The sequence below is a fragment of the Sapajus apella genome, unplaced genomic scaffold, assembly GCF_009761245.1.
Source record: "Sapajus apella isolate SASKATOON/1434 unplaced genomic scaffold, GSC_monkey_1.0 scaffold62, whole genome shotgun sequence".
In the NCBI taxonomy this organism is placed as follows: Eukaryota; Metazoa; Chordata; class Mammalia; order Primates; family Cebidae; genus Sapajus; species Sapajus apella.
Genome location: NW_022437002.1, coordinates 12,488,248 through 12,509,767, shown reverse-complemented (window position 1 = coordinate 12,509,767; position 21,520 = coordinate 12,488,248). Strand labels below are relative to the sequence as shown.

At 39.4% G+C, this 21,520-nt stretch overlaps 1 protein-coding gene across 13 annotated transcripts; it reads right to left on the bottom strand.

Annotated features, from left to right (window-relative positions):
- Nucleotides 1–2,142: 2,142 nt before the first annotated feature.
- Nucleotides 2,143–16,878, bottom strand: ZNF684 (zinc finger protein 684). Of its 13 annotated transcripts, none has more exons than XM_032247098.1 (5): nt 15,486–16,878; nt 14,902–14,940; nt 8,602–8,776; nt 7,934–8,029; nt 2,143–3,748 (listed from the first exon to the last, which is right to left on the bottom strand). In XM_032247098.1, the coding sequence occupies exons 2-5, from the start codon at nt 14,914–14,916 to the stop codon at nt 2,850–2,852; spliced, it is 1,185 nt and encodes a 394-aa protein (XP_032102989.1). In that variant the 5' UTR covers nt 14,917–14,940; nt 15,486–16,878; the 3' UTR covers nt 2,143–2,849. The 13 variants fall into 13 exon arrangements, with proteins under 13 accessions (XP_032102989.1, XP_032102996.1, XP_032102990.1 ...); XM_032247105.1 differs by having other exon boundaries at nt 8,602–8,728; XM_032247099.1 differs by having other exon boundaries at nt 15,551–16,878.
- Nucleotides 16,879–21,520: the final 4,642 nt, after the last annotated feature.

The following is a 21,520-nucleotide window of genomic DNA, read 5'->3' as shown; positions in this document are numbered from 1 at the left end:
CTTTCCAGTATTTTCATTATAATTTTTGTATTTATTCTTTAAAAATTGCATATGTGATATAAATCAGAAAAATGAACAGTTACTTTGGGGGAAAATGTCAGTCTACCATTTATGTGTAAATAAATAAGAAAGGAGGCTTTTTTTTTTTCACTCTGTGATTCCAGACAACGATAGTAGGCATTTTTGAATGATCTTTTCACAGGGTAAAAAAAATCTCAAGGTATAACATACTCTCAGAGATGGGAAAAATCAAGGGATTTCTCAATGCATGGCTGTTTCAGCTACAGTGTACAAATAGGCTAGGGCAGGAGTTCCCAACCATCCCTCTACCCACCCCCCACCTCAGACCACGGACCCATATGGGTCTGTGACCTTTTAGGAACTGGGCGGCATAGCAGGAGGGAGCCAAGGGCAAGTTGAGCATTACTGCCTGAGCTCTGCCTCCTGTCAGAGCAGCAGCAGCATCAGATTCTCATAGGAGCTTGAACCCTATTGTGAAAGGCACATGTGAGGGATCTAGGTTGCGTGCTCCTTATGATAATCTAACTAATGCCTAATGATGGAAGGCCAAAAAGGTTGGAGACCACTGGGCTAGAGAGTTTTGGGAATCCAAGATGTCTGGATGGAACTGGGCATACTGTTTCTTCTTTTTGCCAAAATCTTGCACAGTCTAAGAATGGTCACTGACAGGAAGTCTCTAGGTGGGAGACTATATTTATACAGTACTTGAAATATTTTCATTCTACATCTTTTTCCACCCAAGAAAGGGAGCAAACAAAATTATGAAACCAGATACATATTATCCTGATATATTACAATTTAAATGTCCTGGCTACATTTTATTTCCAGCGAGCTGGAGCAGACTATTGCACACTTCTTGTCATCTTGACCTACACAGCTGCTCTTTCAGGGGCATCTCATACCATGCAGCAACAGTGGAGATCCGTGCCCCCATCTCTCTTTATTTGTGTAGTTTGGAAAGTTTCTCAGATGAGGGTTACAGCCAGGGGAAGGAGAGATACAATGGAAATGGTAAGCACTACAAGGATGAAGTGAGGACTTCATGAAGGAAATGATAAGAAAACTCCAGAGCTGAAAAAGGCATGTCCTGTGACTATAAATACCAAGATGTTCCTCTGTGGCTGGCATACTGATTTTGAAGACAACTCCATGAAAAGAAGGTTCCAGAAATTTTGGAATGACCTCATAAGTGAAATTAGCATATAGCCTCCTAAAATAACTTAGAAAGACAAGATTTAATTTAGGTCTTTAAAGTCCCAGTATGCTTATACAAAAAAGCACCATCATTCATTTATAGTTATTATCCAACACTACTCTTTCAAAAAATGGCTAATGAAGGAAAAACAATGGAACATAATTTTAACTGAGCTTAAACTTAGAAGGCTTGATTTCTGAATTTAGGTTCAAGACTAAGTTTTGTCACCACTCAGGAAAATACATAAAAGTTTTTTGGCATTACCAAGGGATATTGTGAATAGCATGAAAACTTTAAATAATGGCTAATTAATCCTTTGAAAGGAATATGTAGAACTTACAAAATGTCACATTCCAAAGTTGCTAAGCAGAAAAACTTGCTCTTTTCTAACAAGTTTTCATCTTGATTAATGATGCCTATGCTGTTCATATGGAAAATTCCAGGTATCTTCGGAGCTAAACACGTATTGGCTTCTTAAAAAAAAAAAAAAATTCCTGTAATGCCAGCACTTTGGAAGGCTGAAGGGGAGAATGAGAGCCAGGAGGATCGCTTGAGTCCAGGAATTCAAGACCAACCTGGGCAACATAGTGAGACGCCACTGCTAAAATAAAAATAAAAAATTAGTCAGGTGTGGTGGCTTGCACCTGTAGTCTTAGTTACTTAAGAGGCTGAGGCAGGAGGAATGCTTAAACCCAGGAGTTCAAGGTTACAGTTAGCGATGATTGTGCCACAGCAATGAAGCCTCAGGGACAGAATGAGACCTTGTCTCAATAAAACAACAAAATCCCCAAAACTGTCTCCCCAAAAGTTGCAAAGTATCATGACACTCTACTTTATTAAAATCAAATACAGATGATACTCCAGTTAAATACCACTTAAGCTATGCTTACAGCTTAGGTAGATATATCAATGAAAAAGAACAGAAATATTTGAAGTGCAAATTATTTATTTACATATTTAAATAATTCTTTTCCTCAACTGAATACTTATTGTAATACAGAATACGAGTGCCTTTCTCTCCTCGATTAGTGTCTTGTTAAAGTTTTTGTTCTGGTATTTACATACACAGGAACATATCTTTATGAATTTTAATAAGAAGTCTTCAGTTGTGCCATTAAAGGAGACTCAGATTCAGTAACATTGTCATGCCCATTAAGAGTGCCAGCAAATGGATGGAAATATTACTGAAATTCATACTACATATTAAACCACATTTTCTTGATTAATTATGCATGTTAACACTGGAAGGAAAAATGTGTTATTTACTGCAGAAACTCTTAATAGGCATAATTTAATATAACGTATAGGCATGTATTTTATACTCACTTGCAGAATTATTTTATTATAAAAAGTAAAAGTCAGGAATGGTAAATGTAGTTTTCACTGGCTCTTAGATTATTTAAGTTATGCTTACTTTCCAAGCTTTAAGCTCTATTATTTATAGTTGTTTTCTGTAATATTTTCTGTAAAAAGTTTATTATCACTTCCAGAACATGATTGGCATTGTTTTTTAAGGGAATCTACTCTTACAAATTCATTTAAATTGTAGATGTCTCCTTACCATGAATTCTTTAGTATTTAATAAGATTTAGCAAATATTTCATAAGGCCTTCTCATGTTCATAAAATGAATATTATGTATGAATTTTCTGATGTACGATAAGATTTGACTTCTGAGAAAATGCTTTCCCACATCTGTTACATTCATAGGGCTTCTCCCCTGTATGAGTTATCTGATGTCTGAGGAGATGAGACTTCTTGATGAAGGCTTTGCCACATTCAATACATCCATAAGGTTTCTCTCCTGTATGAATTCTTTGATGTGTAACAAGCACAGATGTGTTGCCAAAGGCTTTGCCACATATGATACATTGGTAGGGTTTCTCTCCGGTATGAAATCTGGAATGTTTGTAAAGGGATGAACTATACCTGAAGGTTTTCCCACATTCCTTACATTCAAATGAGTTCTCAAGTGTGTGAGATTTCACATGTTGATTAAATGAGGAGTTCCAGGTGAATGTTTTCCCACATTGACTGCACTCATAAGGTTTCTCTCCAGTGTGAAGTCTGTGGTGGACCATGAGTTGGGCTTTATGTGTAAACGCCTTCCCACAATCATTGCACACAAAGGGTCTCTCTCCATTATGAATTTTCTGATGAGTTGCAAGGTGTGCCTTCCTGCTGTAGGCTTTCCCACAGTCATTGCATTCAAAAGGTTTTTTCCTTGTATGATTTTTTTCATGTCTAATGAAATGAAACTTCTTTTTGAAAGCTTTCCCACATTCCCTGCATTCATAAGTGTTTTCTCCAGTATAACTTCTATTATAATTAAGTAAGTCTAAATTAGGTGGCAAATGCTTCTCAGATGATTTATATAATTTTTTTTCCATTGGATTAAAACTTGTGCTCATATTATAATGGTGGATTCTCTCCATAGTCAAAAGTTTATTGAACGTGAGCAAAACTGACTTCAAAAAATTGTCTTTGCTTTCCCAACACTTCCCTGGTTCATCAACAAGAGGGCAGTCAGATTCTAAAAAGGAGTACAACAAAACATTCCTAGTTACTTTTTCCCACCAACATGTTATAGAGAAAACCGTCTATAGTTTCAAAGCTAGTATCTCATTCTGAAACAAATCTTATATTTGCCTCACTCTTCCTGAGCTTTAAGAATAAAACTGCTGAAGAGTGAATGGGAGCAGATGCTTTAGCTTGTGACCTGAGGAAAGACAGTAAAATAGGTGCAAGGTAGAGTCAGGGTACAAAGAAGTCAAAAGGGTGCTCAACAAGGGTGTAGGGTTAGCTCATAAAATGAAGAGGGCCCATTGTGGAGACCTGATTAATGGATAGGACAACTAGGAAAACAGGAGATAAAGGGGTTAAGGGAAAATATCAGAGTACAGACTAGGTTTGGAGGAGGTGGTAACAGGCAGTTATATAAATCACTACATAATTAATTTCTAGATCACCTCGGTAGGATAATTCCCCATTTCTCTCACTTATGTCTTTTCCTCTAAATCACTCTGCACAATATCAGTTTCCTTTCTAAACATTCTCATATCTCCAGTCCTCTAACCCCAACTAAACCACAGCTGAAGAATGTCTGTAGTCATAGCTCCAGCTCTACTGAGAGCTAGAATTCATTTGTACCTATACTTGTAAGCCCAGGGACACAAATGTCCAGCAAGTTATCCAAGGGTAAGTCATCCTTAGCTTGGGATAATAATAGCAAATAGATTCTGTCTATTTGCTATTTTTTATTCTGGCTGAGTTTCTGTATGTGACAACTATCTATTATACTTCTATTTGGCAAATACTGTTTTTACATCCTCTTTCAATCTAACAAACTGGTCTTCAGAAAGCTGCTTTTCTCCTGAATTCATATTTTTTCACTATCCCCAAAACACTATAAATCCCAAATCTGTTCCCATTTTTAAAAAAATTGGGGAGAGAGGGTCATAATTCCCCACTCTTAAGTTTCCCTCCATGAGGAGTGTTAGTACAATGCTCTGAGCCTCCTCCTCTATGCCTTATTCTCTGCAGAGCTAGACTGAGTAGTGGGCTACAGTCATTAGTACACATTGCTTTATAGAGTGTTTCTGACTCTAGGGATTTGGTTCCTTTCTTCTTACCACTCTTATTTCAACTGATGGTAAGCAGCATCCTGCGTTACCTCTACCAACAACAATCCACTGAAAAATTCAACATAATCAGCCTGGAAATAGAATTATGCAAGACATGAATTCACTCATGGGAAGCATGGGTCCCACTAGTCCTCAGCAAATACCTTCTACTCCATGGACTCTAGACTCCTAACTTCAATCTTTTGCTCATGTTCGTTCTCTACCTTAATTTGCCCTCCCTTACCTCCTCTCATTTTATTTAGAACTCAGATATTCTTTAGGGAGGAACCACTGTTCCATGATCTCAAAAAAAGACTTCTCCAGATTTTGTATACTTTAAACTTTAAGCTCCATTTTCTATTAATTTCAAAGATAGTCACTGCTGCTGTCTACCATTCATTTTGACAATTAATTGGAACACAACTGCAACGTTAATGTACATTGAAGAAATGTTTCATACTCACTTGTTGAATTTTAAAATACTTTATTTTTTGTTTATATATTGTTTTCCTAACCACTAGACCACCAGGGAAAATATTTTAATATAAACACGTTTTGCTGTTCCAACTACCATTCATCCACTTAGAAAATGGTAATGAGATTTTTGCTTTCTTTGAACCTTTTCAGGAAACATATTTAAAAGCCTTGTTGAATGGAAGAATAAAAAACATCCCCCACATTGCTATGGCAGGGATACTGAAAAAAGAAAAAAAAAAAAGAAAAATAAGAAAAGAAACATCCTCCATAATGTCTGGCTCTATAACAATAAATTAATGAAATGTTCATTGAATACCATTATGTGCTCAGCATAAAACAGATCATTCTCAGCCAGGTGCAGTGGCTCATGCCTGTAATCCCAGCACTTTGGGAGGTTGAGGCGGGCAGATCACCTGAGATCAGGAGTTTGGAGACCAGCCTGGCCAACATGGTGAAACCCTGTCTCTACTAAAAATACAAAAATTAGCCTGGTGTGGTGGCAGGCACCCATGGTCCCAGCTACTCAGGAGGCTGAGGCAGAAGAATCGCTTGAACCTGGGAGGCGGAGGTTGCAGTGAGCTGAGATTGGGCCGCTGCACTCCAGCCTGGGTGACAGTGCGAGACTCCATCTCAGAAAAAACAAAACAAAAACAAACCAGATCATTCTCTTCAGGAACTATCATTTAAAACACATGCCTTAAAAGCCATAAGGATTAGAAAAATATATCCAAGACAGTATACGTCAATTTTTTATGACAGAGTCATAGTAGAGTTGGCTTGGGAGTTCAAAGAAGGTAAAGATTAGACTGGAGTTATAATGAGAAAGGAAAGCTGAACTCAGATTTAGTAAAATGCTGGTTTTAGTTAGGTGGAGCAGACCAGAATCAAAAGGATTGATGCAGAGAAGAAAACTGTATATAGCGGATATTAAAAAGCCCAATTTCCATGGAATAGGGAAAAGATGGATAATTCCGGATAAGTAAAATGGGGCTACTTTATAGAGGACATTAAAAGCCATTTAAATATCACAACACAGGTTCTAAAGGGATAATATACATTTTTCAGGACAGTGACAAGAGAAACAGAATAATTTGGATAAATCTTGGAGAAACATCTAATATAAATTAGAAAATAGAATGGAATTGGTAAAATAGTAACATAAACAGTCTAGATGCAGTATGAGTAATTAAAAATCAGCCGAGGACTGTGGCATGTGCCTGTGGTCCCAGCTGCTTGGGAGACTGAGGCAGGAGAATTGCTTGAGGCAAGGAGTTCAAGGATGCAGTGAGCTAAGATGGCATCACTGCACTCCAGCCTGGGTGATGGAGTAAGACCCTGTCTCTTAAAAAAATTCATTTTGTCTGTGTCAACAGAAGTTGGGATCCAGGGAATCTGAAATATATTTAATTGGTGTCAATCATTTGAAAGATATGTCAATCATTTGAATGAGTTCTTTTATTAACTCTGCAGAAAGGGAAAATTTAATTTTATTTTGAGAGGAAATAAAATTAAACTAAATAAATAAAACTATTGAGAGGAAAAAATCAAATTGCTTACTGTAGTGATTTTAAGACGGCAAAGCAGGAACCCATTCAAGATTATTTATCGTGATGTAAAGATAAGGGTGTCAATTGAATAATTAAAAACATTAGTTACCATGAAGGCTAGGTCAGGTAAAATTAGGGGAATGAAAAGTTGGTGAGGCAAAGATGCTAGAGTTGGCATAAAACAAGTAACTTTAGTCTTCAGAGTGATGAGGCTTCTGAAGGAGTTACTGTGGAGAGAAGTTAAAAAGATGGGAGAGAAGACCTGAGCAAAAGGTGAATAAGCAGTAAGAAAGGGTGAGGACAGATTAGTAAGGCCACAAAAAGCTGGAGGGGAATTTCAAAAAGTTATCAATATTAGCAAGTGAAACAGAAAGATGCACTACAAGACAGACATCCCAAATTATCAGGGAGACTAAACATGCAAGATGGGGTTTATGATGCAAGAAAAGGAATAAGTTAAAAAAAAAAAAGGAAAACAAAATAGAGCAAGATGTCCCTAAAAGTTTTGAAAAAACAATGAGCATATACTGAATATTTACTATCAGTCAACTATTTGAAGTGTTTTGCATATATTACCTCATATAATCTTTATAGGAAACCTGAGGTAAGGATTAATATTCCTATTTTATAAACAAAGGAAACTGTGCTACAAAATAATCTGCTTAAGGTTAGACAGTGATTGGTAGAGTAAAACTTCAAATTTACATAATTTAACTTCATTGTAAGGACTAAGCATATAGAAAAAGATCTATGTTGAGAAAGGAAGAAGAATGACGGTTTTAGGAATTAAGAGAACAGAAACAAAGCAAGGACCTAGATGAAACAGGCAGCATGAGAAGCCAGAGGAGACAGGAAAGGGACAACCTTCCACACAACAGCTGAGCAAAGAGAAAGAGCATGTGTGGGGACAGTGAGGGTGAAGGTAGATTTTGGGGAACAAGCTGATGATGTTATGCCAAAGGTTCATGGCTTTTAAGAGGTGCTTCTAAGAGTATTTCAGAGGTGCCTGTCCCTCACTGACCAACTAGGATCTCAACTCCACACATCCCCATCTGAGTTTCTCTCACTCACCTGGAGAGCTGTGCTGTGGGTTTACTCCTTCCACCATCCATGGCTCTTGTCCTTGCTCTACCTTGAGGGTCACTTTCGTTTTGGTAACTGGACAACCTGTTAGTAGGAAAACAACATAGAAGTGGGGCCAAGGTGCTAGGCAAACAACCAGCTCACAACTCGGGTTGCCTCCTTGAGTCTCAGGGTTTTTAAAAGGATGACAAGCAGGCTTTGAAACAGAACAGACCCTTCCCTTCTGTTTGGGAAGTAGAAGCATAAGCAGAACCTCAATTTGGAAGCTTTGACAACTAAAATTTAGGGCCAAGCTGATTAATGCTTCAGAATGCTCACAACTTTTGTTAAGTTTTCTTTTCTTTTTCTTTTTCTTTTTGAGATAGGGTCTCACTCTGTCACCCAGGCTGGAATGCAGTGGTATGCCTGGGCTCAAGCAATCCTTCCACCTTAGCCTCCCAAGTAGCTGAAATAATAGGCAGTGCCACCACACCTGGCTAAATTTTGTTGAGACAGGGTCTCACAATGTTGCCCAGGCTGGTCTTGAAATCCTGGGCTCAAGCAATTCTTCGGCTTCCCAAAGTGCTGGGATCTTGGCCAGCTTTCACAAGTCTTAAAAGAAGGGCACATTTATATATTTTGAGTTACACTGAAAAGTTACCACTCATCGTCCTTACCCACTGAGATGAGGTTTCTATAGTTCTCCAACATCACATCCCAATACAGGGTTCTCTCAGCACAATCAAGCAGCTGCCACTCCTCTGGGGTGAAATCCACAGCCACATCCTGGAATGTCACTGATTCCTGTAACAGCACATTCATCTTCACACTAAAGTGTGCATCATTAGAGAACTTGCAAGAGAATGAAAGCAGCCCCTTAATATCATATCATGTTCATTGTTGAGTTTGCAGAAAATTATATATAATGATTACATGCTTGATTCAGAAATATACTTTGTGATAGTAACAAAAATCATATTAAACATAACCAGCTATTGCCAGAACAGTCCAACAGGGAAAAGTCTTTTCAACAAATGGTACTGAGACCGCTAGACATCCAAAAGTATGACACTGGACTCCCCGCATCTTACATCATATAAAAAAATGAAGTAAAATGGATCAGAGAGCTAAAAGTAAGAAACAAACCTATCAAACAATTAGAAGAAAACAGAAAAAAAAAAGTTGTGACCTTGGATTAGGCAGTGGTTTGTGAAATATGACAGAAAATGTGGAAGTGACAAAATAAAAATAGGAATTCATCAAAATTAAAAACTTCTGTGCTACGTAGGACACTGCCAAGAATGTGAAAAGAAACCCCAAAGAATGAAAGAAAATATTTGCAAATCATGTATATGATAAGAGGCTTGTATCTAGAATATATAAATAACTTTAAATTCAACAATGGGGGAGGGGAGAAAAAATCAACAATAAAAAGACAACACAATTTTAAAATGGGCAAAGTATTTAAACACACATTTCTCCAAAGATATACACATATGGTTGTATGTGCATGTGCTAGTGTGTGTATAGTAAATAAGCCCATGAAAAGATGCTCAACATCAGGGTCTGAAACCTAAGCAAGCAAGAAAAAAAAATAAAATTAAAAAAGAGAAAAAAGATGCTCAATATCATTAATGATTAGTCATTAGTGAAATGTAAATCAAAACCATAATGAGACAGCACTTCACTTCTATGAAGACAGTTAAAATCAAAGGCAGACAATGACCTGTGTTGGCAAGGATGTGGAGAAACTGAAACTTTTGTACATTACTCAACTCTTGTACATTGGGATTATAAAATGGTGCAGCAACTATGTTTTTTCTTTTCTTTTATTTGACATAGGGTCTTTCTCTGTTACCCAGGCTGGAGTGGAGTGGAATGTGGTGCAATCGGGGCTCATGCCAGCACCCAACTCCTGGACTCAAGCGATTTTCCTGCCTCAGCCCCCCACCTCAGCCTCCCAAGTAGCTGGGACTACTGGCACGTGCCACCACACCCAGGCAATTAAAAAACCTTTTTTTTTTTTTTGTAGAAATCGTGTCTCACCACATTGCCCAGACTGGTCTTGTACTCCTGGATTCAAGTGATCCTTCTGCCTCAGCCAAAGTGCTGAGTTTACAGGCATGAGCCACTTTACCCAAAGTGCTGAGTTTACAGGCATGAGCCACCATACCCAGCCTACCTAGTAACTATGGAAAACAGTTTGGAAGTTCCTCTGAGTGTTTTTGGTTTTGTTTATTTTTGTTTTTGTTTTTTTGAGATGGAGTATCACTCTATCACCCAGGCTGGAGGGCAGTGGCACAATCTCAGCCCACTGCAACCTCTGCCTCCTAGGTTCAAGTGATTCTCCCACCTCAGCTGCCTGAGTAACTGGGATTATAGGCATTCACCACCAATTTTTGTATTTTTAGTAGAAACAGGGTTTCACCACATTGGCCAGGCTGATCTTGAACTCCTAACCTCAGGTGATCCGCCTGCCTGCCTCCCAAAGTGCTGAAATTATAGGCTTGAGCCACTGCACCTAGCCTCCTCCAAATATTAAACAAAGAGTAACCATATAACCTAGCAATCCCCTCCTAGTATACACCCAAGAGAATTCAAGACATTTGTCCACACAAAAACCCAGAGACAAATGTTCATTATAGTTATTCATAGCCAAAAAAGTGGAATAATCTGGTGTCCATGACTGACAAATGGATAAAGAAAATGTGGTATACCTATGTCCATATGATGGAATATTATTTGGCAATAAAAAAGGTACTGGTACATCTACAACATGGATGAACCTTGAAAATACTGTATGGGACCAGGTGCCATGGCTCCCACCTGTAATCCCAGCACTTTGGGAGGCTGAGGTGGGCAGATCACTTGAGCCCAGGAGTTTGAGACCAGCCTGGGCAACATTGTAAGACACAATCTCTACAAAAATTTTAAAACAGGGCCGGGCGCAGTGGCTCAAGCCTGTAATCCCAGCACTCTGGGAGGCCGAGGCGGGTGGATCACGAGGTCAAGAGATCGAGACCATCCTGGTCAACAAGGTGAAACCCCATCTCTACTAAAAATACAAAAAATTAGCTGGGCATGGTGGCGCGTGCCTGTAATCCCAGCTACTCGGGAGGCTGAGACAGGAGAATTGCCTGAACCCAGGAGGCGGAGGTTGCGGTGAGCCGAGATCACGCCACTGCACTCCAGCCTGGGTAACGAGAGCGAAACTCCATCTCAAAAAAAAAAAAAAAATTTTAAACATTAGCTGAGTGTGGTGGCACGTACCTGTAGTCCCAGCTACTTGGGAGGCTGAGGTGGGAGAACTGTTTGAGGCTGGGAGGTTGAGGCTGCAACAGAGTGAGATCCTGCCTCAATCAATCAATCAATCAATCAATAAGAAAACGAGGAAACTATGGTATTGGGTGAAAGAAGCCGGTCACAAAAGATTACATATTTCATGGCTCCATTTGTATGAAATGTTCAGAAGAGAAAAGCCATAGAAACAGAAAGTAGATTAGGGCCAGGAAACAAGAGGAATGAGAAGTGACTGCTAATTAGGATATAGAGTTGCTTTTGGGGTGATAAAAATGTTCTGAAATTCGATAGCCGTGATGACTGTACAACTCTGTGAATACACTAAAAAATCACTGAATTGTATACAATTGATACATATATTTTTTGAGACAGAGTCTTGCTCTGTTGCCCAGACAGGAGTGCAGCGGTGCAATTTTGGCTCACTGCAGCCTCTGTCTCTCAGGTTCAACCAATTCTCATGCCTCAGCCTCCTGAGTAGCTAGGGCTACAGGTATACACCACCACAACTGGCTAATTTTTTTGTACTTTTAGTAGAGATGGGGTTTCACCATACATACACTAGAAGCACTCCCATTAAAATTAGGACAAAAAGAAATTACAGTTAACCCTTGAACAACACAGGTTTGAACCGCTGGGGTCCACTTATACTCAGATTTTTTTTGCAATGAATGTAGTTGGCCCTTGGTTGACAGGTTCTGAATCTACAACCAAATGCACATCAAAAATACAATACTCTTGCAATGCAAAACCCACGAATATGGATGGCCAACTTTTCCTATCTTTGAGTTCCAGAGGGCCAACTGTACTGTGTGACTTCAGTATGTTCAGATTTGGGGATCTGCAGGAGTTCTGGAACCAGTCTCCCATGGATACTAAGGATGGCTGTTTATTCAAAATTGCAGTGATTAAAAGTCCTGGCCATTGCAATGAGATAAGGAAAATATGGGGGAAGGTATAAATATTGGGCAGGAAGAGATAAAACTCCATTTGTAATGTATATGATTGTCCACCTAATAGAAGAATCAACTAAAGAACCCTTAGATCTAAAAAGAGTTCTGTACATTGGCTGGATATAAAATCAACATAGAGAAATCCATCTTTTCTTCAGAGACAGGGTGTTGCTCATCACCCATACTACAGTGCAGTGGTGTGATCATAGCTAGCTGTGGCCTTGAACTTCTAGGCTCAACGGATCTTCCTGCTCCAGCTGCCCTAATAGCTGCTCCCTTTTAGGCTGGCTGGCTGCGCCATTGACTGCATGGTAACCTCTGTGACCTGCATGTACACCTTCAGATGAGTTCCTGGAAATAGAAAGTTTGAAGTAACTGGAAAACCACAAAAGGAGAAAAATGACCAACCCCTGCAGTGCCTAATTAACTTTGAGATATTCTTCTCTTGTTCCTTATTCCCGCCTCAACTGATAAGGCAACTGGACTTTGTAACCAACCTTGCTCAACTGATAGTCAACCTTGTGACTCCAGACCCTACGATTGCCTCCCAGCTTGCAAAAACCGCCCTGAACTGTAACTTCTGTAACTTTCTACTGCCTACCCCAAACCTATAAAACCAACTCCTATCCCACTGCCCTCTGCTGACTCTCTTTTTGGACTCACCCTGCCCACACCCAGGTGAATAAATAGCCATATTGCTCACACAAAGACTGTTTAGAGGGTCTCTTCATTCAGAGTGCATGTAACAGCTGGAACTATAGGTGTGAGCCATCATGCCCTGCTAATTAAACTTTCTTTTTCTTTTTAGAGATGGGGTCTTACTATATTGCCCAGGCTGGTCTTGAACTCCTGGACTCAAGCAATCCTCCCACCTTAGCCTCCCAAAGTACTAGGAATATAGGCATGAGCCACCATGCCCAGCCAAGAGAAGACCATATTTTTCTGTTTACCAAAACAGCCAATTAGAAGAGAAAATGAAAAAAAAAAAAGGCCTACCCCATTCTCAATAGTGACTAAAACCATATGTAAGAATAAATATAAGAAATGTACAAGAATTACAATAAGAAACCTATAAAACTATAATAAAAGGGCCAGCCACAGTGGCTCACACCTGTAATCCCAGCACTTTGGGAGGATGAGGCGGGTGAATCGCCTGAGGTCAGGAGTTTGAGACCAGCCAGGCCAACGTGGTGAAACCCTGTCTCTAATAAAAATATAAAAATTAGCTGGGCATGGTGGTGGGCACCTGTAATCCCAGCTACTCAGAAGGCTGAAGCAGAATCACTTGAACTCTGGAGACAGAGGTTGCAGTGAGCCGAGATCATGCCACTCCACTCCAGCCTGGGCAACAGAGTGAAACTCTGTCTCAAAAAAGAAAAAAAAAATTGTAATAAAAGACCTATAAGAAAACCTGAATAAATCGCACTCATTGAAAAGTCATGAATTCAATTCTCTCCAAATTAATTAATGCAATCGTAATAAGAATATCTGGGCCGGGCGCGGTGGCTCACGCCTGTAATCCCAGCACTTTGGGAGGCCAAGGCGGGTGGATCACGAGGTCAAGAGATCGAGACCATCCTGGTCAACACGGTGAAATCCCATCTCTACTAAAACTACAAAAAATCAGCTGGGCATGGTGGCGCGTGCCTGTAATCCCAGCTACTGAGGAGGTTGAGGCAGGAGAATTGCCTGAACCCAGGAGGCGGAGGTAGCGGTAAGCCGAGATCGCGCCATTGCACTCCAGCCTGTGTAACAAGAGTGAAACTCCGTCTCAAAAAAAAAAAAAGAATATCTGGCTGAGTTCGGCTTACACCTGCAATCCCACCAGCACTTTGGGAAGCTGAGGCAGGGGGATCACTTTAAGTCAGGAGTTCAAGACCAGCCTGGTCAACAAGGTGAAACCCCATCTCTATTAAAAACACAAAAATTAGTTGGGTATGGTGGTGAATGCCTGTAATTCAAGCTACATGGGAGGCTGAGGCAGGAAAATCACCTGACCCTGGGTGGCGGAGGCTGCAGTGAGCTGAGATCATGTCACTATACACCAGACTGGGCAACAGAACAAAACTCTGTCTCAGAAAAAAAGAATACCTAACATACTGATTTATGGACCTTGACAATATTTGTTATTTCAATGACCTTAAAATTCACGTAGAAGAGTAAATGCTCAAGATAGCTACGAAATGGAAAAGGTATAAGATTTACTTATGGATCCAGGTGGGCATTAAAAAGGCTATATAACTACACTAATAAATTGAGTTCATTTAGTGCTGCTGGCACTATGTTCTTGCTCTAGGGAATACTCTAAGAAAGTAACAGGAAACCTGATGCTATACTTATCGCAGGCTGCTGCTGTGAATGTTATTTCTAATGTTATCTATGTGAAAACTCATTAGAAAAGATTTTCTTCAAAGAAACGTGTCAGGAAAAGCTTTACTTATAAGAAGAATAACTTTGCTTTATCTTCATGGACAATGCCAATACTTTTTAACTGGCTGGTCATCCATTTACTACAATTTCCAGGAAGACTAAGTATACATTTGCAGCTCAAATTTGTTCCAACTATCTGCAAACTCTATGACTTTGATATCAACTTAGCAATCTTCTATATTTCCTTTTAGACTTGATCTTTTATTCGGTTTACATTTTTCCTGACCAAACATTTCCTTTTGATCATATGGACTTTTGGGAGATTTAAACAACTGGATGAATAGATGGATGCCTTACCTGGAAGTTGATCATTTTCTGCAGCTCTTAGACAGAAATCTATGAAAGCAGAAATGGGAAAGAGAACAGAAAGACCTGAGATACCAGGACTGCATGCAAGTAGAACCCTGCTCTATCAGACCATAAGTACCCACACTGCAGCCTCAGAAACTGCCACCTAGTGGGGAAAAATGACATTTCTTGCAAGTCAGAAAAGTGCATGTTCCATAAGCACAGATCTCTACTTGTGATTGTTAGGAATATATGGAGCTTAGATAAGGATGCTATGTTTCTGTCCTACCGATCTAACACCAAGTTGTTCCTCGTGAAACAGTTATTTTTTTTCCTCCCAGAAATTTATCCTGAAGAAATAATGAAATGAATGGAAAGACTAACTTAAAAGCCTGGTCTCTGAAGTTCCATAAGTCTAGAAATGATTCCTTTCTGTCATTCTCTGGTTTCTGCTCTGCAGCTGGGATAAGAGATTGCAAATTAGGTTGGGCTTTCTTGAGAAGGATGGAGTCAGGGACCCAGGAATACTTTTTTTTTTTTTAAGCTGCATCCTTCTGTTTAAACTCCAAATGTTTCTCTCTCTAGGAACTCACCATCTCCTATGAGCTTCGACTGCTGGGGCTCTAGAAAGGGTAAAATGGGCAAACTGGCAACTCACATCTTCATTTACACAGTGTGCACTGGAAGATCTGCAGATACACCAAGTGACTCTACAAAATGACCACAAATCGAAATTTACTCAGCATTCATTGCTCAAATATTTCAGGAGAATAAACCCAACTCTGTTTTATGCAGGAAGGCTATACTGTAAAAAAAAGAATGAAATTTGGAGAAAATGTATCTGAGTTTGAATCTCAGTTCTTCCACTTACTAAGCTGTCAGTCCAGGCAAGTAATTTCACCTTTCAGTTAATTCATATGCAAAATGATGATAACATTTACTTCAAATGATTGCTGAGAATACCCTTCAAATGCACAGCAGTTTCTCAAGAATGCTTTCTTCCTGGATCCCTTGAAATGGCTTACAGTTTCCACTGGATCCCTTGAAATGGCTTAAAATTGCTCCGGTCGGGCCAACTATGCTCTTGGAACCAAGAAAGGTACAGTTAGATGAACAGACTCCTACACAGTGACCTTGAGCTACAAGAGCAAGAATGCATCTACCCAGTCAGTGCCTCTCGGTGCCCAACTCTTGCTTTCTCTCAGCTACTCGAGTTGAACGGGACCCACATATCCAAACCTGAAGTCACAGCACTTGGAGACTGTAAAGTTTTATCTTCGGTAGGGTAGACAGAAGCCAGTCCCCGCCTTTCTCTTACGTCCTCCGAGTCCAGCAAAGCCATACCTGCCACCCTTTCACTGCCTCGCTCGCAGCTACGGCTCCAAGCGTGGGATTAGTCACAGCATAGTCCAGAGACTGGGGGAGCAGCCCCCGCCGGCGCTTCTCGCAGAGCCGATTTGAAGATTGAATACCGCTTACCGCCCTACTGCGCGTGTGCGGAAGTAACTGTCCACCTAGAGTTCCTAGGCTCCTCCCGGGTGTAGACTATCCGTAGGAGACCACATTTCCCATAAGGCCAGTGGAGTTTGTTTCCGGAAGGCATCAGACGCTGCTCTCTGTTGCGGGTGGTGCGGAGATTCCTGGGTTGGTATCTCTATTGCTAGCTTGAGAGCTGCGCTTTTTAAATCATTTTCATTTAAAAGGATAAACAAAATGTTTAAATATTGGAAAGTAAAAGCAGTCTGCTAAAAGAATAATTTGCTCTTACTCAGTAGGGTTTCTTCTAACAATGCACCAGGTTAAGTTTGGTAGGTGAAGAGGATCCGACAAAGAAGACTGAGAAGGAATCATCCATGAAGTAGATGAAGTAAATGGAAAAGTAGGAAAGTTTAGATCTGCAAAACCAAGGGAAGGAAGTGTTTCAAGAATAAGGGAGTGACCCACTGTCTCAAATGTTGCTCATAGGTCAAGTAAAATGAGAATTAAGAATGGACCGCTGTAGCAGTCGTCACTAGTGATGTTGAAACCCCCTTTTGGTGGAGTGGTGGAAGTTTGATAAAGTCTGATGAAAACTTAATAGGAGTTGGAAGAAACGATGAGAGGAGAGGAAATGGAGAAAGCAAATATAGGCAACACTTTTAAGAAGTTTTGTTTTTAAGATGAGCAGAAAAATAAAGCTATCATTCGATAGGGATTTTGGATGCAGAAATCTTTTGTTGTCGTTGCCTTTTTCTACATGTTCTAATTTTTTTTTTTTTTTTTTTAATTTAAAGATGGGGCTGGGTGTGGTGGCTAATGCCTGTAATCCTAGCACTTCGGAAGGCCAAGGTGGGAGGATTGGTTGAGCCCAGGAGTCTGAAACTACATAGGCAACATAGTGAGACCCTCTTCTCTACAAAAAATGAAAAATTTGCCTGGCCTGAAGTCCCAACTACTTGAGAGGCTGAGGTGGGAGGACCGCTTCAGCCCAGGCAGTTGACGGTGCAGTGAGCTGGGCTTCCGTCACTGCAGTGCAGCATGGGCGACAGAGCTAGTCTCTGTCTCAAAAACTAAAATCAAGATGGAAGAAATTATAGTAAGTTTATGTGCTAATTAAAAGGAGCCAGGCTGGGTGCAGTGGCTCACACCTGTAATCCCAGGACTTTGGGAGGCCGAAGTGGGCAGATCACTTGAGGTCAGGAGTTGGAGACCAGCTTGGCCAACATGGTGAAACCTCATCTCTACTAAAAATATAAAATATCAGCCGGGTGCAGTGGCGCGTGCCTATAATCCCAGCTACTTGGGAGGCTGAGGCGGGAGAACCGCTTGAACCTGGGAGGCAGACTTGCAGGAAGCCGAGATCACACTGCTGCACTCCAGCCTGGGTGACAGAGCAAGACTCCGTCTCAAATAAATAAAATAAAATAAAATAAAAGATCCAGTAGAGGGGGCAAAATACACAATTCAGGATAGACAGGCTAGTAGTTACAGGAGGAAAGTCCTTGAGAAAAAGGATCATTCTAAGTAGGAGTATGGATAATTCATCTCCATTGAAATAAAAGGGAAGGCAAAGTTTTTAAGTACAGATGCAAACAGGTGGAAAAATTTGGTTGTAGGAGAAAGAGGATGCCCTCTTCTGAGTGCTTCTGTTTTCCCAGTGAAATAGAAAGCTGAAACTGAAGATGGGGGAAAGTACTGGAGGCTTGACAGAAAAGATAAATACCGTATTATGATGATTCTGATACATGCTTTTTTCATATTTTAACATCTGTAAAATTGCTATCTTACAAGTGATGGCATTCCATAATTTAATCAGGAGCATTGTTTTTTGTTTTTTTTTTTGGTACCTAAAATAATAATACAATTTATAATCAGTGGCATCTGAGATTTGATAAAATGTTGTTTATGAATGTGAGCAAGTGAATAGATTAAGGAAATGTAGTACTATTCCCTGGCCATTAAGAGCCGGCTTGATATCAGTAGCCATTGCTTTTCAGCCTTTTGGCTAAGATCAAGTGATATTAGTAGCCACTGACTTTACTGGCATTTTCTGTGCCATAAACACATGTCTCTCTGTCTTTCTTCTTTCCTCTCTCTCTCAACAGAAAGGACAAACATTAAAGACATGGGTGGTAGAATAAGATTCGATACATTTTAATATCTAAAGTATTTTGGACCAAATTACTTATTTTTATTAGAAACAGTATGTACTTTGTGCAATCCAAAACTTAGGCATTTAGTTTTACAAAACATTTTATTATGGTAATTTTAAACTATACAAGAGTAGAGAGAATAGTGATGAGTCTCCACGTATCCATCCCCCAACTCCAATAATTATCAACGCAGGGCTAATTCTGTTTATCTCTACCCCCAACCCCACTGCACAGTATTTTGAAGCAAATCCCAGAACATATAATTTCATCAATAAAAACAAAGACTTAGGCCGGGTGCGGTGGCTCATGCCTGTAATCCCAGCACTTTGGGAGGCTGAGGTGGGTGGATCACAAGCTCAGGAGTTCAAGACCAGCCTGGCCAATATGGTGAAACTCTGTGTCTACTAAAATACAAAAAAAATTAGCCAGGCGTGGTTGCAGGCACCTGTAATCCCAGCTACTCGGGAGGCTGAGGCAGGAGAACTGCTTGAATCTGGGAGGCGGAGGTTGCAGTGAGCCGAGATCACGCCACTGCACTCCAGCCTGGGTGACAGAGCAAGACTCTGTCTCAAATAAATAAATAAATACTTTAAAAAACCCATATTATTATCATATCTAAAATATTAACAATATTTCCTTAACATTATCAAACACTGAGTCGTTCACATTATCAATTTTCTTATAAATGCAATTTCTTTTAGAGTTTTAAAAAATTTAAGTACAAATGCTGGGCACAGTGGCTGTAACCACAAACCTGTAACCACAGCACTTTGGGAGGCTGAAGAAGAAAGAGAATTGATTGAGGCCAAGAGTTTGAGGCTGCAGTCAGTTATGATCACACCATAACTTTAGAGGTTGTAGAAAAGGGACACTCTAATTCTATCATTCCTTTGTCATTTAGCAGCTGGATTATTTCTATAAAGAGGAGCTTCACCTCATGTACTATTTAGTTATTCAGGTATACAGTTCACATAGGAATGAGAGGGAAAAAATGTATTTACCAGTTTTCAATTAAGCAATTCCCAATCATCTTCTAAACATGACCAATTTTTGAGCATCATTATGAACTCATAGATTTAAACGTAATTGATGTACTTCAATCTATTGCTATTATCCCTACTGATGCTCAAATTGTCACATCTTTGGCCATTGGGAGCCCCTTTAAGTTGGCTCTTCAGAGTTCTTTTCTTTTGGAATGATCCTATTAGTCTTCAATAGCTTCTTTGTTATCTATACGACAAGGTGCTTCAGGTTTCTCTTGTTCATTTCCTGACCCAGACCTTAAATCAGCCATCTCTCCAAGGAACCTGCCTCTTTTTAATGGGAGATGGTATTTCAAGACCTTCATGAGGCATCTGGTGGTGTTCACTGCTCCTGGGTTGGTTAGATATTGACTTTGAAGTTTTTAACCCCTCAGACATACTAGTGGCTAACAGCATGAGCTGCAGAGATAGACTGCCTGGATTTGAATCAGTGCACTACTTCTTATTAGGTATGCAAAACTGGGCCAGTTTATAAATTTATCTGTGCCTCAGTTTCCTCAAATGTAAAATGAGAATAATAACAGTACCTAAATTTGTGGGACCCTGGTGAGCTTTTGTAAAAATTGACATATAATAACTGTACATATTTATGTCATACATAGTGATATTTTGACATACAGTGTATATGTATAGTGCACGTGTATACATATACATAGTGTATATGTGTAATGTATAGTGTTCAGATCAGGGTAATTAACATATACATCATCTGAAATATTTATCATTTCTTTGTGTTGGGAATATTCAATACCCTCCTTCTAGCTATCTGCAACTATATTGTTAACTACAGTCATCCTACAGTGTTATAGAACATGAAAATTTATTCCTGCTATCTAGCTGTAATTTTCTATCCTTTAACAAATATCTTCCTATCCCCTCCTTCCCCAAACCCTTCCTACCCTTTAGTATCCTCTTTTCTACTTTTTACTTCTATAAGATCAACTTTTTAAAGCTTCTGGATATATGTGAGAACACGCATTGCTTAACCTTCTTTTCTTGGCTTATTTCACATAACATAATGTCCCCGTTACATATGTGCTGCTACTAATGACAGGATTTTATTCTTTTTTATGGCTAAATAGTATTCCATTGTGCATATATGCCACATTTTCTTCATCCATTCATCTGTTGTTAAACACCTAGGTTGATTCCATATCTTGGCTATTGTGAATAGTGCTGCAATAAATATGAGGATGCAGATATCTCTTTGATATGCTGATTTCCTTTCCTTTGGATAAATGTCGCAGTGGGATTGCTGGATCATATAATTCTATTTGTAGTTTTTAAAGGAAACTCCATACTGTTCTCTGCAGTGTCTGTACTAGCTTACATTCCCACCAACAGTGTAAGAGTTTCGTTTTGTTCACATCCCCATGGGCATTCCTTATTTTTTTCTCTTTTTGATAATAGCCATCCTAACTAAGGTGAAATGATATTTCATTGTAGTTTTGATTTGCATTTCCCTGATGATTAAGTAATGTTGAACATTTTTTCATTTTTTTTGGCATCTGTATATCTTCTTTTAAGAAATGTCCAGATCATTTTCCCACTTTTAATTGCTCATTTTTTATTTTTATTTTTTTCGCTGTAGAGACGTTTGAGTTATTTGTATATTCTGCATCTGAATTCCTTGTTGAAAGAATAGTTTGCAAACATTTTCTCCCATTCTGTAGGTTGCTTTTTCATTCTGTTGTTTCCTTTGCTGTGCAGAAGCTTTCTAGCTTGATATTTGTTGTCTGTGATTCTGTGGTCTTATTCATAAAACATTTCCCTAGACCAATATTCTGAAACGTTTCCTTTATGTTTTCTTCTAGTAGTTTTATAGTTTCCGGTCTTATATTTAGGTCTTTAATCCATTTTGAGTTGATTTTTGTATAGGGTGAAAGATGAGAATCTAGTTTCATTCTTCAACATATTGATACCGTTTTCAGCAGCATTTGTTGAAGAGACTGT